General features: G+C 34.2%; 1 protein-coding gene across 1 annotated transcript in view; it reads right to left on the minus strand.

Annotated features, from left to right (window-relative positions):
- The window catches only part of LOC136037802 (eukaryotic translation initiation factor 3 subunit J-like), a 39234-nt gene that overhangs the window by 12823 nt on the left and 8648 nt on the right, over positions 1-17763 (minus strand). The window contains exons 3-5 of the mRNA XM_065720635.1: positions 15846-15953; positions 11868-12021; positions 9200-9367 (exon numbers count right to left, since the gene is read on the minus strand). Of these exons, the coding sequence (XP_065576707.1) occupies positions 9200-9367; positions 11868-12021; positions 15846-15953 (430 nt within the window). The remainder of the gene's footprint in view (positions 1-9199; positions 9368-11867; positions 12022-15845; positions 15954-17763) is intronic.

The following is a 17763-nucleotide window of genomic DNA, read 5'->3' on the forward strand; positions in this document are numbered from 1 at the left end:
CATTGACAATGAAAAGCATATTTTAAAAAAGTGAATATTTCGGCTTTACATCCGGAAGCATTTATCAACAATAAAAAAATATATACATAATTTTTTAAGAAATTAGCCAAAGAAAAACGTTTATAATAGCAGACATCTTGGTCTTGTGCTTTGCTACGTGATCTTGGGTTTTGATTTAAACGCAAGCTTTCTTGCATTTTAGGATGCAAGAAAGCATCCTTTGAACTAAATGCAAGCTTTCTTTTTCTTTGGAGAGGCGTAGGAATACGAGAAGAAGCCCCCCTTGCGATATTGAAGTGTTTTCCTGCTAGTTGACTTTGTTTGCCTCCGGAGCTATGCAAGCGGGAGATAGAGCGTATGCTCGGTTTCGATACTACAAACTTTGGCCATGTAAAATCACGCAAGTGATACGTATCAAGAACGGTGGCTGTAATTATGAGGTTACCTGTTATGGTAGTGATGAAGTTAAGATCGTGACGTCGGAGAATATTTGGCGTTACTTAACAAAGCATGCTGACGCATTAAAGGATGGGCGAAAAAATGTTCAAAGGGCTATTAAGCTGTGCATGGAGGATTCGGAAGGTCTACCTGATGACTTATCGAACTCAGTTTTGTCACTGCAAAGCGATCTGTTGACTTTGCGCGAAGGAATAGAAGATGAGATCAGAAAACAGGTAGATAATGAGTTTGCGAAGTTAGACACCGTGTCTCCAAAGCAGTTTAGAAATGAATTTTTGGACACTATAACACAGGCTGTGTATAAAGCCATAGAACTACAGTTCCAGCCTAAATTCGATCAAATTGAGAAATGTCTTAATGACTTGAAGTGCAAAATCGCCTAAAATGGTGCTAAAATTCAAAAATTAGAAACTAAACTTTATGATCTTAGCCAGACTTCTCTTCTTAACAAGATCATTGTTTCTGGAATTGAAACGACCGCTCGGGACCTACCTACTCTAGGCGAATAAGTCTTAGATCGTCTGAATGCATATATGGGACTCCATCTTAATAATACTATGGTCAAGACTGTAAGGCGTTTAGGGTCTTTTGACCAGTCTCGGGTGCCAATTGAGCTTACCTTTGTATCTGAAGTGACATCTGTCGAAATCCTGCGTAATCGAAAAAAGCTCAAAGGTTCGCTTATTTTTGTCAACGAGGCCCTCACCAAAGAAAGGCAGGAAGTTTTCAAACTAGCGCGCAACAAATTCAACAAGAAGAACGTGTGGACCATGAGAGGAGATATTTATGTGAAAAGGGGCTCGCAAAATATTCCGTGTAAATCGATTAGTGATGTAATTGAAATCCATGATTTCGCTAATGAGCCGTCGATAGCATAAATAAATGGTGGTTTCTTGTTTTCCTTGTGACTGTGTAATATGAACCGCTTCCAGACTTCTTTGGATTCCCGTTTAAAATTAGATGCGATTTTGGTGGTGATGAAAATGTGCCTTATGCTAAAAATTTACCCGACTATGATTTTACTTCAGAAGGCACTTTAGAGTGTGAGCCCGACAGATGTAAATTCCCGGTCACAGTGCTTTATGTTAATGTTCAAGGTTTACAAAGTGCGTATAATGAACTCAAGTTTTTGCTATCATCTAGTCCAAAAGATATTGTGGCCATATGTGAAACGTTTTTGTCTAGTTCTTCACCTATGTCTATGTTCGAGGTTCCTATGATGAAAGGTGAATAATAGTGGCAAACTTCTGCCTGCTCCAAACATTTTCCAAATCTTTTGCTTGTGCTATGGTAGAAAGAGCTCCCCTAGACTGTGTGCTCTATCACAAACAAGCCTGGCTCTGACGGGAATCAAACTTCACAACGGCTACCATATTGCACGTTACTCAATAAAAAGAATGTTTTTACGTGAAAGGATCCTCCGTATATTTCTGAATCGTATTTGGTAGAAATTTACTGCTCTGGCCCGACTAATCAAGTCGCAGTAGGAAATTCGCAGTAGGAAATTGAATGCACGAGGTGGACAGGTGATCTCTATTCGCCAGGATTGGTCTTTTAGTGTAATAGAGTATATATCAATTTGGGAAGAGGGTTTATGTGAAACGCTATTTGTGGAAATTAACCCCACGAGTGTTGATTCGTTTATATTTGGTTCAGTATATAGACCTCCATAGAGTAACCCGAAAAAATTTTTTGAGGTTTTTGAGTCGGTTCTTTTAAAACTCAGCGAGTCAAAGAAACCGGTTATTGTATCAGGGGACTTTAATTTTGATTTGCTGAATTTAGATCTTAGTACTCATAAGGAATTTTTGAATATTATGCTGTGTGCTGGTTTTCTTCCCAGCGTTTCTCTCCCAACTAGGGTTACAAATACTACAGCTACACTGATTGATAACATATTTTTTTCTGTTAATTCAGTTAAAGCATTGAAATCCTCTGTAATTTTATCTGATATGTCAGACCATTTCCCGGTGATTGTTCTTCTAGATTTAGTGAGAGTTTATACTCGTTCTTGGGATGCTAGAGATGATAATTCACATAAACGATTTGAGTGGATTGATTTTAAGCTACTACGTGAACTAATTAAACGATTGGAGTCTAGTTTATGGTTCGAATGATGTTAATGTTGCATTTTCTAAATTTATTTCTGATATGATACGGCTCAGAGAGGAGGCTACTACAACTAAGTTAATACATGGGAAATATTAAAAAAAAATTGATCCTTGGATTACCGAAGGAATTTTGATTTCAATTAAGAATAAGAATATAAAATTTAAGAGGTATTTAAAAAATCCAAGTGATGCCTCTTTTGAAGAATATAGAGCATATAGAAATAAGTTAAATTCGATTGTTAGATATGCAAAGAGAACATATTATAAAGTTAATTTTATTCAGTATAAGTCGGATATGAAAAAAAATTTGGCAATTGATTAATGAAAGAATTCGACCTAGCCATAAATCTAAATCTAGTGTTGATTGCCTAGAAGTTGATGGAAGGAAGGTAACTGACCGTAAAGAAATTTTGAATATATTGGGAGACTATTTTAGTTCAGTAGGAAAAAAGCTTAAATCGGGTTTTTTTTTCTCCATTGTTAAATGTCCCTACCATTTCTTTTGATAATGATCATCAAACTGAAAACCCTTTTGATTTTTCCGAAACGACGCCCCAACATGTGAAAAAAATTATCATGAAGCTTAAAAATAGTTCTTCTTCTGATGAATTTGGTTTTTCTATTCGAACAGTAAAGCAGGTAGCTACTGATGTTGCCCCACTATATAATTTGTGATTTGTACATGGAGTTTTTCCCGATTTGTTGAAGAAAGCTAATGTTATTGCACTACATAAAGGCGGAATTACTAGTGATCCTTCAAATTATAGACGTATATCACTTTTATCAGTGTTTAGTAAACTTTTGGAAAAGATAGCGAACCATCAGCTCCATAATTATTTAATTGGTAAAAATATTTTTCATCCTTCTCAGTTTGGTTTCATTAAAGGAAAATCAACGGATTTGGCAATTCATCAACTTCTGCTTGAGATAAATGATACAACTGACAGTGATCAGCATGCGTTGGCGGTATTTCTTGATGTCGTCAAGGTCTTTGACAGAGTCGACCATCGTCTGCTGTTAATGAAACTCCAAAAATATGGTTTTGCTTCAAAATCTTTAAATTTTATAAAAACTTATCTTACGGATAGAAAACTTGAATGTCATGATAGAATTCATGGTATCCGTTCGGAAAGTTTTTTGACAAGTTGTGGGGTCCCTCAAGGGTCTGTCCTGGGACCGACCTTATTCCTTCCATTTATTAATGATTTGCTTGAGGTATTACCACTTTGTAAAATTGTAATGTTTGCAGATGATGTTGTTATTTTTGCATCCCATGCTGATTTATCCATACTCTTTCATAATCTTAATAACACACTTTTATCTGTTGGGGATTGGTATGCCAGAAATTTACTTTCATTAAATGAGAAGAAATGTCAATATATGCTGTTTTCTCGATCTGGTTCTCAGAAAACTAAACAGTTTTCTCTTTATCTAAATGATAGGGTACTAAAACGTGTTTGTAAATTTAAATATCTTAGAATTATTTTGGATGAACACCTGTCTTTCCGTGAACACGTGAAAACAATGTCTCTAAAAATCTCGCGAAATATCGGGATTCTTTCTCGTTTACGCCATTTTTTCCCAAGGAATATTTTAAAGACAATATATTTTTCTTTTGTTAATCCATATTTTCTTTATTGTGTTTCTGCTTGGGCATCTATTATTCCTTCAACGTTTAAACCTCTTCAAACTCTACAAAATAAAGCCCTTAGATTAATGTTTAATGTTAATGATAGATCCTCAGTTAGCCATCTTTATGGATCTTCTGGTTTCTTCTCTGTTCATCAACATCATTTTATTGCCATTTCTAATATTTGCCACAATTATGTTTTTGGACAACTTTCACTAAATTTCCCAAGATTATTCCCGACAAATTCACAATTCCACAATTACCTAACATCTCATAGTTCTGATTTCTCTTTTGAAATTAGGCCAACGGTGCGATCGGGATTTAGTTTGCGTCATATTGGTCCAAAAGTTTGGAATTGAATCCCAATAGCTGTGAGAAATAGTAATGATAGAAATAAATTTCTGAAGTTATTAAGAAATCATGTTGCTAGTCTCCCATTATATTTTCCGTTGTGAGGGTTGAAGTTTGATTTTCAAATGAAGTGCAAATTAGTTTAAGCCGAAGTAACGACGGTTTTGTCTTTTGTTTGTGTGTTGTTTTTTTTTTGTGATATACCACGCGCTTAAGTATGCCATTAGGCATTTGCGCTTTTTGTTTAAATGGTTTAATTCTTGTTGTAATAAACATGTAACTATCTATCTATCTTTTCGCCCTTCTCGTTTATATAGCGTTTGTGCTGCTGTTATCTTTGTTTGTTTTTGTTGTTGTTGTTTTTTCATGTTTTGCTAAGGCTACTTTTTCTCGTTGGAAAAGGCTTTCGGATGTGAAACCGAAATACTGGGATTTTTTTTTTTCTTTTTTTTTTGTTATTGTCTTTGTCTACTATCTTAGTTTAAAATATTATACCCGTTTTTCTATATTTTCATTTGCTCAAAATTGTAAACGGAAAGGCACTATGGTCACAGAAATTATTTATAGTTTCTTCCAGTTAGGGGTAAACAAAATGTTAAGATTAACATAACGATGTTAATTATCGATTTTAATAAAACATCGTAACACAACGATGCAATCCTACGCTTACTTAAGCTTTTCAAAGATCAACTAAATACACTCCTCAATAAACTAGTAGCAGAGATGATTCTAAAATGAAGAACTTTTATTAGCTTGATTAGGTGACATTAGGAAATTTTAGCTTATTTAAAATGTATTCCTCCACGATACATCCGTGTCTACCATATTATTGATTTTCGTTATTTGTATCTTGTACATTATTTTCATAATAATATACAGATAATTATTTACATATTATACATTGTATGTATATTATATCTAACTATATTAATGCCCAATTATATCTAATTATATATCATTTGTATATTATACTTATTTGCATATATAATATAAGTCATTTTTATATTATATCTTAGTCAAAACTTTCGCTAGTCATTTAATTCCTCTAAGTTATTCAGAATGTAGATGTAAGTCTTGACTGGCGATAACCAGGACGAATTAGTAAGGCACTGCCTTCAGCAAGAATTTCTGAATTTTATTATGCTTATTTACATATAATCATCATGAAATATTACATCTATTTTTTTCTTTGCGTTTCATATCTCTTTATGGTTACGAAACTCGAAGCTATTTGACACATAGGCCGCTGATAATAATGGTTGGATTAAGATTTAGGTTTGACCCCTCCCCTCCCCCAACATTTTGTTTAGGGATTAGGCCAATGTGATAAATTCCTAAAATATTTGCTGAAAAATATAGTGTTTCTGCACAGGTGTCATCGTAGGATTGGTGCATTTTCTCCACCTACCTCTCCTCTCTTCTTGGGTCTTTTATTTTATTTTCAATTATATATTTTGCCTTTTAAATAATTTATCGCATTTTTTTTTGTGACTTTTCATCATGATCATCATGAATTATTGCATCTATATTTTTCTTTGCGTTTCACATCTCTTCACAGTTACTAAACTTAATGTTATTTGACACATAGGTCGCTGATAATAAGGGTTGGACAAAGATTTAGTATTAGACATGTACCAGCCTCTCTTCTTACAAGCTACCAGTGGATTAGTAGTACTGCACGGATATTAAGCTATATTCAATTGGTACTGCCGAAAGTCTAAATAATGTATTTTAATTATCAAATGTATACTTATTGTATAGTAATAATATATAGTATAGTATATTAATTGTCTAATAAATAGAATATAGAAAAAAAATTGATACAGAATAATAGAAAAAGAATATAGAAAAAAAATTAGTTTAGAGGATATAATGTAGGAAGAATTGCCAAATGAGTTATAATCGTTTAACATTCAGACAGAAATCTGATAACATCTGAATAACATTGAGACAGGATATTAAGCTATATTCAATTGGTACTGCCGAAATTCTAAATAATGTATTTTAATTATCAAATGTATACTTATTGTATAGTAATAATATATAGTATAGTATATTAATTGTCTAATAAATAGAATATAGAAAAAAAATTGATACAGAATAATAGAAAAATAATATAGAAAAAAAAAATTAGTTTAGAGGATCTAATGTAGGAAGAATTGCCAAGTGAGTTATGATCGTTTAACATTCAGACAGAAATCTGTATATTGTTCAGCTGTGACAATTAAAAGTGCGACATGTGCCATTTTCGCCCCTTTCGTTTTTTATCTTTTGCCCTTATTTAATTGAAATGATTTTTTTTAAACTTGTGTTTAATCACTTACAGGTCATAACCTCTAAGCATTATTATAGATCTATATCCATTTTTATAATAAATAAACTCTATTACAAGGCCGTATCCAATTTAACAAAAGAGGGAATAGTTGTGGGAAAAGTGGAAGTCATGGCAAATTGTAGAAAAAAGCCAAGACAGATTGTTGAATTAAGTGGGCAGCCCAGTCAAGGGTTAATTTTTATCCGTTTGATTGCCGTTGTTACTGTCTGCCATTTATGCTACACCTTTCCGTGCATGTGTGTCCCTTCACAAATGCCAAACTAGAGTCGTACCTGTTGGAGGTTCTCGCTGGGGAACACACGCAGGTTGACTACGGGTTAAATTACTTGAAAATTTTCCCTCTCATGGCTATCACTCGACAACGCTGAACTAGAGTCAACCCTCTCATGCTAATTCACGGTGGGTTGGGTTCAACCTGTTGGAGGTTCTCTCTCTGGTTAATTCACGATCGCAGAAAGGGGGAAGCAGGAGGTTGACAAATTTGGCAATCTATTTACAACTGATTACCCCGCCAAAGAAATGAATATGAATAGAAATAACGAGTCCAATTCAAGGCCTACAAGGGCCTCCTGCAATCTGCCTCGACTCTTATGCAAGTGAACTTGCATTTATAAGCCAAGGGATTTGGGCGAGAAACAAAAATTTCAACTGTCTGTACTTGACTGCAAAACGTCGAGTAGACATGGGCTAGATGGGAACCCCAAATGAGAATACAACAAAACTTAAAAAGGCTTCAGAAATTCATTTACATGTATTCTTGTTTCATTTTTTACGAGTCGGACAAAAATTTCAGCGCACGGAACTTGATACCTGGTAGCCTCCCCTCCTTGGATAAGGAGGGGAGGCTCCCCACCTTGTCCAATTATCATGGGCATTAGTGAGCTCTAAAATCTCAGCACTTAAGCCTAAAAACAAAAATTTTGGCGGATGGAAGTAAGAGTAGATAAGGAAGATCTTAGTAAAAAAAAAAAATGGGCTTTAACAAAACAGCCAAAATATAATAGCCATAATAGTGTTTACCATTGTATTCTCCTTCAGGAAATATCCTTTAATACTATACGTATAACAAAGAGACGAAATACGATAAAGCTATTCAAACAACAACTTTTTTCATAAAAAATTATTATTATAATTTATTATTATTTATTATTATTATAGTTTATGGCGTTAAATAACCAATTGCAATTATTAAACTACGTTCAATGGCATTTATTCCAATTAACATTTTCGTATTGTGCTTCAGGGCTCAATACCCTGCAATTGTCCTTTGTAACAACAATTTCGGTTAGTTTCAAAGGATCTATAGGAATATTATTCTTTTTTTAAAGATTTCATTTTGATGTTCAAACCCCGTTCAATAGAACACAATAAGTACACTTATTCAACAAATTATTGCGATTTATTGCAATAAGCATTGTTGAGCGCGGGAAGTAGCCTTAAATATTAGCCATATAACTATAACCAATATAACCAAATTATTACAATATGCTCTGTTGAGCACGAGATGCAGCCTTAAATGCTAGCCATATAACTATAACCAAATTAGCCCAGAATATCCCATAAAACATGGGATAAAGAATATCCCAGAAAACAGTAGAGTCAATCAAATATTTGGACGAAATATATCTAAAAGAGGTTACAATTGGACCTACCTCCAATGTGGCATAAAAAATAAAAAAGCATAGCGGAAATGTGTTCGTGTCAAAAACAGAAGAAAAAAGTTGTGTCTTCTGTGCGTGTAGCTATTTTTACTCCACGAGCTACTGGCGGTAGACAGGTACCTACTCAGGTATAGAAAAAGTTCCAAAGCTGCCAGTAGCAGAATTCCAAAAGCTGTCGACACGTTAGCAGCACAACTTGTAATATCTGCCAACAAATTCGAAAACTGCCAAGTGGCATTGCTACCCCACTTTTTGCACGACGGCCCCTACCCCATAAAAGCCATAGCAACACCCCACAGAAACTATAGTTCCTAGAGTTTCCAGGCGAAACGATAACCACAACACTGTCACAAGATCACAACCCGTCACCTAGGAAAGCCTTCTGTGTTTTTTTAATACTCCCCTACCCTCTACTCTAAACAATTTTTCTAATTTATATTTATATACAATAAAGTTACTAACCATATTAAACCTTAAACATTTATTTAAAGCTAATAAGGCAGATAACAGGAATGTTACATTGAAATTATAGGAAACCATGAATTTCTTAAAAGGGTCTCCATGCTCCAATACGTATTTGGCCGCATTTCCCTCAGTTAAAAGTGTCAGTGTAATTACTGTTAAGGGACAACACCCCCTCATGACTACTTACGTGAAGTACACAAGTCTCTGATAAGTCCCTCCACGAAGTCATTGTAACCAGGTCGGGATTGCCAGTCTTTGATCTTATTCACTAAGGCATCTTTTGCTATTAAAAATTCTTCTGGGTTGGAGGGGTTCAGTGAGTCCACTACACCACTGGGTGCTACATCATCTAAGCCTGTAAAATAATAGCATAAATTTATAACGCTATCTTTGCATTTAATCATACAAATATACATCTTAGAACATACACCTCTGGGTGCTGTTTCATTCCAACCTAAAATATAAATTTAGATACGCAGCCTGTTATTTCATCATGCAGAAATAAATATTACAACGTAAGCGGGTACAGCAGGGAAAACTGGGGGGAGGGGGAATATTTATCGAAGGATTAGGCGGTTTGGTAATATAATATACTTCTCTGATTTCTGACTCGCCATTTTTTGCCGAGTTATTCGATAGTCCAAAGGGGGGGGGGCAAATTTGGCCCCTGTATCCAAGATTATTCACGTCCTATAGGCATTCGTTACCACTACTACTATTACTAACAACTCAAGGCAGCACCAAGCCGCCTTAGGCCAACAGAGCTACGGAGCCTCCTCCTCCACCCGAATTCGTTCGAAGCTTCATTTTTAACCTCTCCATTAAGACTCCAATTTCCTTTAAATCCTTTCCTATGGTCTCTTCCTAAACCATTGGGGAACGAGCTTTTTCGCTTGGCCTTAGACAGATGACTGAAAAGAATTATCTTTGGCAATATCTCATCCTTCATTTGTAGAATATGGCTTAGAGGCACGGTATAATATGTCGGTTTATTGGCCGTAATAATATTTTGTTACTTACAAACAACAAAAAACAACAACAACACTTTGGACCTTGGCTATACTTTATATTACTGCACCTACCATCATTACTAAAAATACTACCCAGATAAGTGAAGCCATCCAATTGATCAATTTTCTTGCTACTTAGCACATCTCTTCATCCTTATTCTTTCCTAGTCCAAGCCACTTCACCTTCTCAGCATTACAAAACTTCTTTACCAAAAGAAGTTTCTACCCAGAAGTCTTCTTCTACCCAGGGAGAAGTCTTCTTCTTTTCAGAGAAGTCTTCTCTACCCAGGTTATTGAAGCTATCCACTTTATCAATGTTCTTCCTACCTAGCATCATCTCTACGATGATAGGGGCTTATTAGTGCTAATTTCAGTCACTGCTTAAATAATAAGAAGCAGTTAATTCAATTAATTCTGGAATATTCTCAAGGACCCGCGTATCCGAAAAAAACAAACGTAAATACATTTAAACTTAAAAAAAAATCGCCTAAATAATAAAAAGCAGGGGCAGTAGTGACATCCTTCTCGCGGTGCCCTGAGTAATAGGAGCTTATTACTGCTAAGTTCAGTCACCGTCCTGGTACTGATCCTCCTACCCAGTGTATATCCTTGAGCCAGCTATTTTGTGGAAGACACTACCAAGATTGGATAGACTAATAGCCATAATGGCTGCAAAAATCGAACTCAGGGTAGGGAGTGAATCCACCTGGAAATCCCAATAATGGCATAAGAGCCACAAAAGAATGGCGTAGAAAGTAAAGCCATAATGGCTGCAAAAATGAAACTCAGGGAAGGGAATGAATCCATATGGAAATCCCAATAATGGCGTAAGAGCCATAAAATAGTAACGTAATAATAGCGTAAGAACGTAAAGCCATAATGGCTGCAAAAATGAAACTCAGGGAAGGGAATGAATCCACACGGAAATCCCAATAATAGCGTAAGAGCCATAAAATAATAGCGTAAGAACGTAAAGCCATAATGGCTGCAAAAATCAAACTCAGGGAAGGGAATGAATCCACATGGAAATCCCAATAATGGCGTAAGAGCCATAAAATAATAGCGTAAGAATGTAAAGCCATAATGGCTGCAAAAATTAAACTCAAGGGAGGGAATGAATCCGCCTAGAAATCCAAAAAATGGCGTAAGAAAAGTTCATTTGAGGAGAAATCAGAGGGCAAGAAAGAAGTTCTCTGGCTAGTACTGGCTCCGAGGACTTGTAGTCCGAGGACTACAAGCAGTGGATACAACTAACCTCTCCTAGGAGATGAGTCTTGCATGTTCAAGTCGGTTCGAAGTTGGCAAGCAGGGCAATCGAGATGGGGCAAAGAATGGTGGACACCTTCATTCTACCAAGGAAGGCCAGTCTACAAATGGAGAAAAATGTATACCAGTCCCATCTCAGAATATCAGAGCCAAGGGCCACCAATGGGCCAGCACCTAGTGGTGCTACATTTTCTTTGTGGATACAACGTGTCTTTAGGGCCTGAGCCTCAGCCCATCCAACCGTTTTAAGAGTCCGCAAAATGCTGCAACAAATAAAAGGAAGAAAAATCAAAAGAGGCATACCGAATGTTTCCCTAGCAATTTTTGCTTCCTAAGTTTCTCTGCAACTAAAATGCTGCAACAAATATAAGGAAGAAAAATCAAAAGAGGCATACCGAATGTTTCCCTAGCAATTTTTGCTTCCTAAGTTTCTCTGCAACTAAAATGCTGCAACAAATATAAGGAAGAAAAATCAAAAGAGGCATACCGAATGTTTCCCTAGCAATTTTTGCTTCCTAAGTTTCTCTGCAACTAAAATGCTGAAATAAATATAAAGAAAAAACATCAAAAGAATCATACCGAATGTTTCCCTAGCCATAAGTAAATCTGATTCTTCCTGCAACTTTTGCTTCCTAAGTTTCTCTGCAAGTCGTTCTTCAGGGGTTAAATCGATATCTTCTTCATCCTCATCGCCGTTCTGAAGGCGTCTGGATTCCTCATGGTACTTCTTTTGCTGAAAATTAACTAGGGTAAATAATTGCTTATCAGACTACACTGACAAAATGAAAAACAACTGTGAAGAAAAATGAGGATAAATTGAGAAACATATACGCAGATAATTTGGTCAATACATCCCTTCGGCCGTCCTCAGTGCACAAAAGTAAATACAAGAATAAATAAAATATATGGATTAAAGTTCCAAGGACGCAAAAAACAAACACAAAACGAATACTAAATTAAAAGCAGCCCCTAGAAGCAACAGTGAAGGGGAACGAAATAAAAGTAATGAACAAAATAAACGTATTAATAAAAATATTAAAATTAAAAATAGAAGTGCTAAAAGAATGGCTATTCAAACCGGGGAAGTCACTTTGTGTAAAGCTGTTTCGATCGCTAATCACTTACCAGGTATGATATTACCAGAAATCAGTTGTGAAAAAGAAGTTGATGAATAAAAATTATATGAAGGGTTTTTATTTTTTTAATAATGAAAATTATTATAAATGGGCTAAGTTTCACTGTATCTCTACTATGAGCAACTTCATTGTGTATTTGTTTCTTAATTTCAACTCCCTCCCTCAAAACATGCGTGAGAACTTTAACGGGGAAAATAATGGAAGTATTAACAAACAGAATACTGGTATACTGACTTTAATATTGAACTTCAATTGTATGACAAATCAAAGAAAAGGGAAAGAATTTACAAACCCCCAGGTCTAAAGTCCTAGGAAAAACTTAAATAGAAAAAACCCTGTTTATACTTGAAGATTCACTCCTGGACTGACTGTCCAATAAAACTCTTGAACCAAAAAAAAATTCAAACTCTCGAAAAACATCCGAAATTCTTTTTTCTTCCAAAACAAGTTCCTGTGGAAGATTTAATTTCCTCTCTAGAGTTCTCTTTGCACAAATATTATACATATATCTCCGACCCAGACAAAGTTAGGGCTAGTCTTATTGATACCCATTGGAACAATTAAAAAAAAAGATAATGGAAAAAGACATGAATATTGGAAAATAGCTATGCACAGCCTTCCAACTTTTGCTTTATTCTCAAAAATCATATATATGTAGTTCGGTAGATTTAGTTAAAAAACTCAAAAACTTAAGTATCAAACAAAATACAATTATAAGTAGTTTTGACATTGTTTATATGTACACAAATATTGATATGGAAGTATCTGAGCAATTACTATAAAAAGAGGAACGAAAATTATCATTTAAAAGAAGTTTCAACTACGGGAATAGATTGCGAGATCTTATTGACCTTAATTAAACTCTGTAACAAGTATTCAATGCGTTTCCAGTACTGTAATTCTTTTTACCAGCAAATACAGGGTTTGCTGATGGGAGCACCTCTCTCCAGGTTACTGGCGAATATTTATGTAAAACATGATTGAAAATTGGGCGCTAAATTCATATTTCTTGAAACATATCTTTTAGGGTTGTTATATGGATGACGTGATTTCAATTTGGAATCATGGGGGAAATGAACTTAGGTTTTTTTTTAGATCACCTTAATACATATGATAGAAATTTACAGTTAACCTTAGTAGTTGAAATTTAGAGAAACGCCTTCAACATAAAGATGATATCATCAAAGCTCTAAATTCTAATCTTGCTAATGTTTCTTTTGATTCTGCTTTAAGCACACATGTATTTGAAAACCCTAGCCATGAAATACTTTTTTAAAAACCCACCCTTATTAGCAACTTGGCATAAAACCGATTAATTGGGAAGCAATTGAAATCAATATTATTTCCCCAAATAGGGACTTGGGGGAATATTTACTAGATGCTCTATACACAAATTTAATTAAAAACGATCTTACAAAATATTTAAAAAACGAGTAGACGTTAACACAGAACCAGCTACAAAAAAACCTCCGAGGTTAGCTGTCAAAATGGTAAGATTAGCAATAGTAACGTGTTTTTAATTATTTTCTTTCATTTCAAAGAACTTTCTTGTTTATTTATCAGTCCTGGTTGAACTTCGCTGAAGTAAGGATACTGGGACTGTTTTAAAAATTTTACTTTTAATGGTTGTATGTTATTGTAAGTCTCTTTTCTTTGACATATTTATGCTTTGCTGAGGACGGCCCTTGGACATAGGGCCGAAATATTCATTCAAATTATAATTCCACTGCCTACTGAACAGAATTCCCTATTTGCTTCTTCTTTCTGATGTTTTGTACAGATCAGGGACATACCTTATGGGGGGAGGAGGGGGTATCAATATTTTCTAGTTTTTTGCGCATTTGTCATCCAAATTATAATTAATATTATTGGACCCATGAAAGTAAGCAATCATGCACTTGCCTACTTTAACCTCTAATGTATGTTATGATTGCACAGTTTTTACATATGATAGTTGGAAAAGAATAAAATCGAGGTTTAATTTAAAAATACTATACAAATAATTTAGCACCAGCTTTGGACTAAATCACACTAAGTTGTAACATTACGCAAAATGAGCTTGCGTTATTTTTATCAATTCTGCCATAAACCCGATTTCAGCCATAGTTCAAAGTGGTCAGACCCCTGTCTAGAATGCAACAGTTACGTCAAAGTAACATTCGCATTTATAAATGTTACAGACACTAACACTTATCCATAAAAACAATTTACGATTTATTGTAAATTTTTACTTGTTTTCCAAGTTTTTGTAGCACTAAATTAGATTTAAGATTCAAATTAAAGGGTTGTTTGAGTTGGCTACAATTAAAATAAATGATTTTTTGACAAAAGCTTGAAAATAATCTCTATGCATAACCTTTTCTTTTTCTGTCCAGAATTCAAAAAATGGTTGATATTTTAATTATTTTGTTTTCTCTTACATACTTTACTTTAAGCCTATGTAAATCATTGCTTTGTTTTGTGCCTTGCTTGTTTTGCGATTTTATTTATTTATTTAATTTACTCCTCAATTCTAAGGGAAATGGGCCAAAAAACCTTCACGGCAAATGCTGGACGAAGGGGACATCAATGAGGCCAAAAATGTCGGAATAAAAATTGGCTTTATCAATTACTAGCACTAAAATTTAATTTCTTTTTCTTTTTGTCTCTTTTCAGGACACACTTGAAAATTACAGGACACGTAGACACAGCAAAGGAAACTTCAATGAAGGGAAAAATATAAATAAGAATCTATTTGGATTGATTCAAAAAAAGAAAATTCCATAACGCATTATAATGCACATAAATTAGATCTTTTTGGCATTTTCAGTAAAAAAAGGAGAAAAAAAAATTGCAAATGCAAACTTGTGAAAATATGGATACAAAAACAAATTCTTATTAGACTTTGAACCCTCCTCTGCCAAAATAATTTTTCGACTTGTAAATTGGTAATAGAAATGCAGGTAAAAAGACGATTTCGTCTAAAAAGCTAAAAAATATTTCCCCAACTCGTAAATTAGTCTTAAAATGCAGATGAAAAAAACCCTTAAACCACCCCGAAACATAACCAAAAATTCGTTGGATAAAATTATATTTACCACCAGGCACAATGTTCACATGCCTAGAGTCAATGAATACCTTGAAGTTAACTAATTATTTTATCTTTAAAATAATTTACTATTACAAACTGGACAAGGACATATGCATGAGTCAGAGCCAACTAGTTTAGGGCCAACATATAAAAAGTATCTATTATTAACTACATATCCAATTTTTACTAGAGGGATTCTTTGGTTAAATCTAAGAGAGGGAGACTACCCCACTAGCTTCCACGAGCTGTAAAATTCTGCTATGGCTTAGGGTGATAAAATACTTCTATCATAGTAATAACACTTAATTTAGATACTGCCTATTTAACTCAAAAGAAATAAGAAAAGGAAACCTCTTTTTCAGCAATTTTCTGTTCCAACTTTTTCTTTTTGCTGATTTTAGTTTCAGGTATTTTTGGTTCAGCTGGTTTCTCTTCAGCTTCTTCATCTTCCCAAGAATCCTAAAATAACAAATTTATAATTAGTGAAATTAAATAAAAGGACAATTGTAATCAATATCTCCACAGGCAAAAAGGCAAAAAGAAGAAAGGGTGAGACATAGGAAAAATAAAGAATTTATCTAGATGCGTGAAAACAAGATAGCATAACAAGATGGTGACAGTAGTCACAGAGTCATTATTAATGATTCATGACTGTTTTGACCCCTTAATGGGGCTCAAAACAGCCCATATAACTAAAAGTTTCATGTAGTAGTATGTTACTGTAGACTGAGAAAAAATTACCAGTTATAGCTGGTTCAGGATTGTTAATTATTATTTATATAGGCTTTAATGGTAAAACGTAATTTTGAAAACAAATTGACAGGAATTTTTAAAAAGTGCCAGAAACCCATCCAGAAAGGCATCACAGCAAAACGAAAAGTAGGTCATTGTAATCATCAGTGTTGAACACCCTAATATAATGAGTATATTAAATGTTCAATAGCCCCTTAGTCCTTTGAAACAAGTCAATAGTCATTTGACTTTTAGTCTTCAAGCCCTTAGTCTGTTAAATCTGATATAAATAAGTTCTTGTAAAACAGAACTGATATAAATATAAATAAATCTAATTTAAATATTTACAATATTTTATGACATACAACCATACAACCCCCCATAAAACCTAATTGAATAATTTAAATAAATTTAATTCTAATTTAAATAAAATATTTACAATATTTTATTACATACAACCATACAACGTAATTGAACAATTTAAATAAATTTAAATCTAATTTAAGTAAATCTAAATATATATAAATCTGATATAAATAACAGGAAGTTCTTGTAAAACAGAGTATTTATATTCCAATATATCCAATATATATTCCGATATATTCCAATATATATTATATATTCCGATATATTCCAATATATATTCCAATAGAGACAAAACACTGGATAGGTTGTGGTGAACAAGGATGTCAGAGCTAGCAATATTTAGGGTTTGGAGTAAAGTATAAATAGAGAAAGTAAAACTAAAACAGAGTTCTCTTAACATTTGCAGTGTTTAGCTGTAGCAAATTATATTGCTACATACATCAGTTTTATTGGATTTTGGACAGACCATATTGTTCTGAGTGTAAGCATTCTCTAAAATTGATCAACTTATTATTTGTAAATCGTATATACTAGTAAATCGTCGATGTTGTTTGTCTGTAACAAGTTACCTGGGACAAGTCATATTTTTGTTTGCATTCTTTGTGCCAATAAATATAATCAATAAAGAGCCTGATTCTTCCTCGTTTAAGACTCTGCAGGATATTCGCCTTGAGTTGGCCTTGCTAGCTTCTGATGAGAGGATGTGGCAGCAGATTTGAGACCCCAGGATCACTCTTTAAAGACTGGGGCACAGGACCCATTACAACACAAAACAGGAAACTTACAGCCCCACCTTGAACAACAAGGGAAATCAAAGTTTTGCATGGATAGTGCTAATGTGTCCTCTATTTTCTTTTTTGTTCTTTATTGCTAGCAAAACACTAACATCATAGAGAGTTGTTTAAAAGCTCATCTAAAAGCTAATTTTTATGGCACTGGGTATTTACCAGGTGACATATAGTGATCACAATTTTTGTCTGTCTGTCTGACAGTCCTGGTTTTGCCAGTTTGGGCATTCCCAGATAAGCCAGGACAATGAAAGGTGGCATGCATATTAAGGATCAGACCAGATTAAATTGGAAATAGTTGCTTACCTAATTCGACCATCTGAGGGGAGCAAGCAAACGAGATAGTTGAGAAGAATTTTATTTGCCAATAAAACAAATGATTG

Source organism: Artemia franciscana, chromosome 17 (genome assembly GCF_032884065.1).
Source record: "Artemia franciscana chromosome 17, ASM3288406v1, whole genome shotgun sequence".
NCBI lineage: Eukaryota > Metazoa > Arthropoda > Branchiopoda > Anostraca > Artemiidae > Artemia > Artemia franciscana.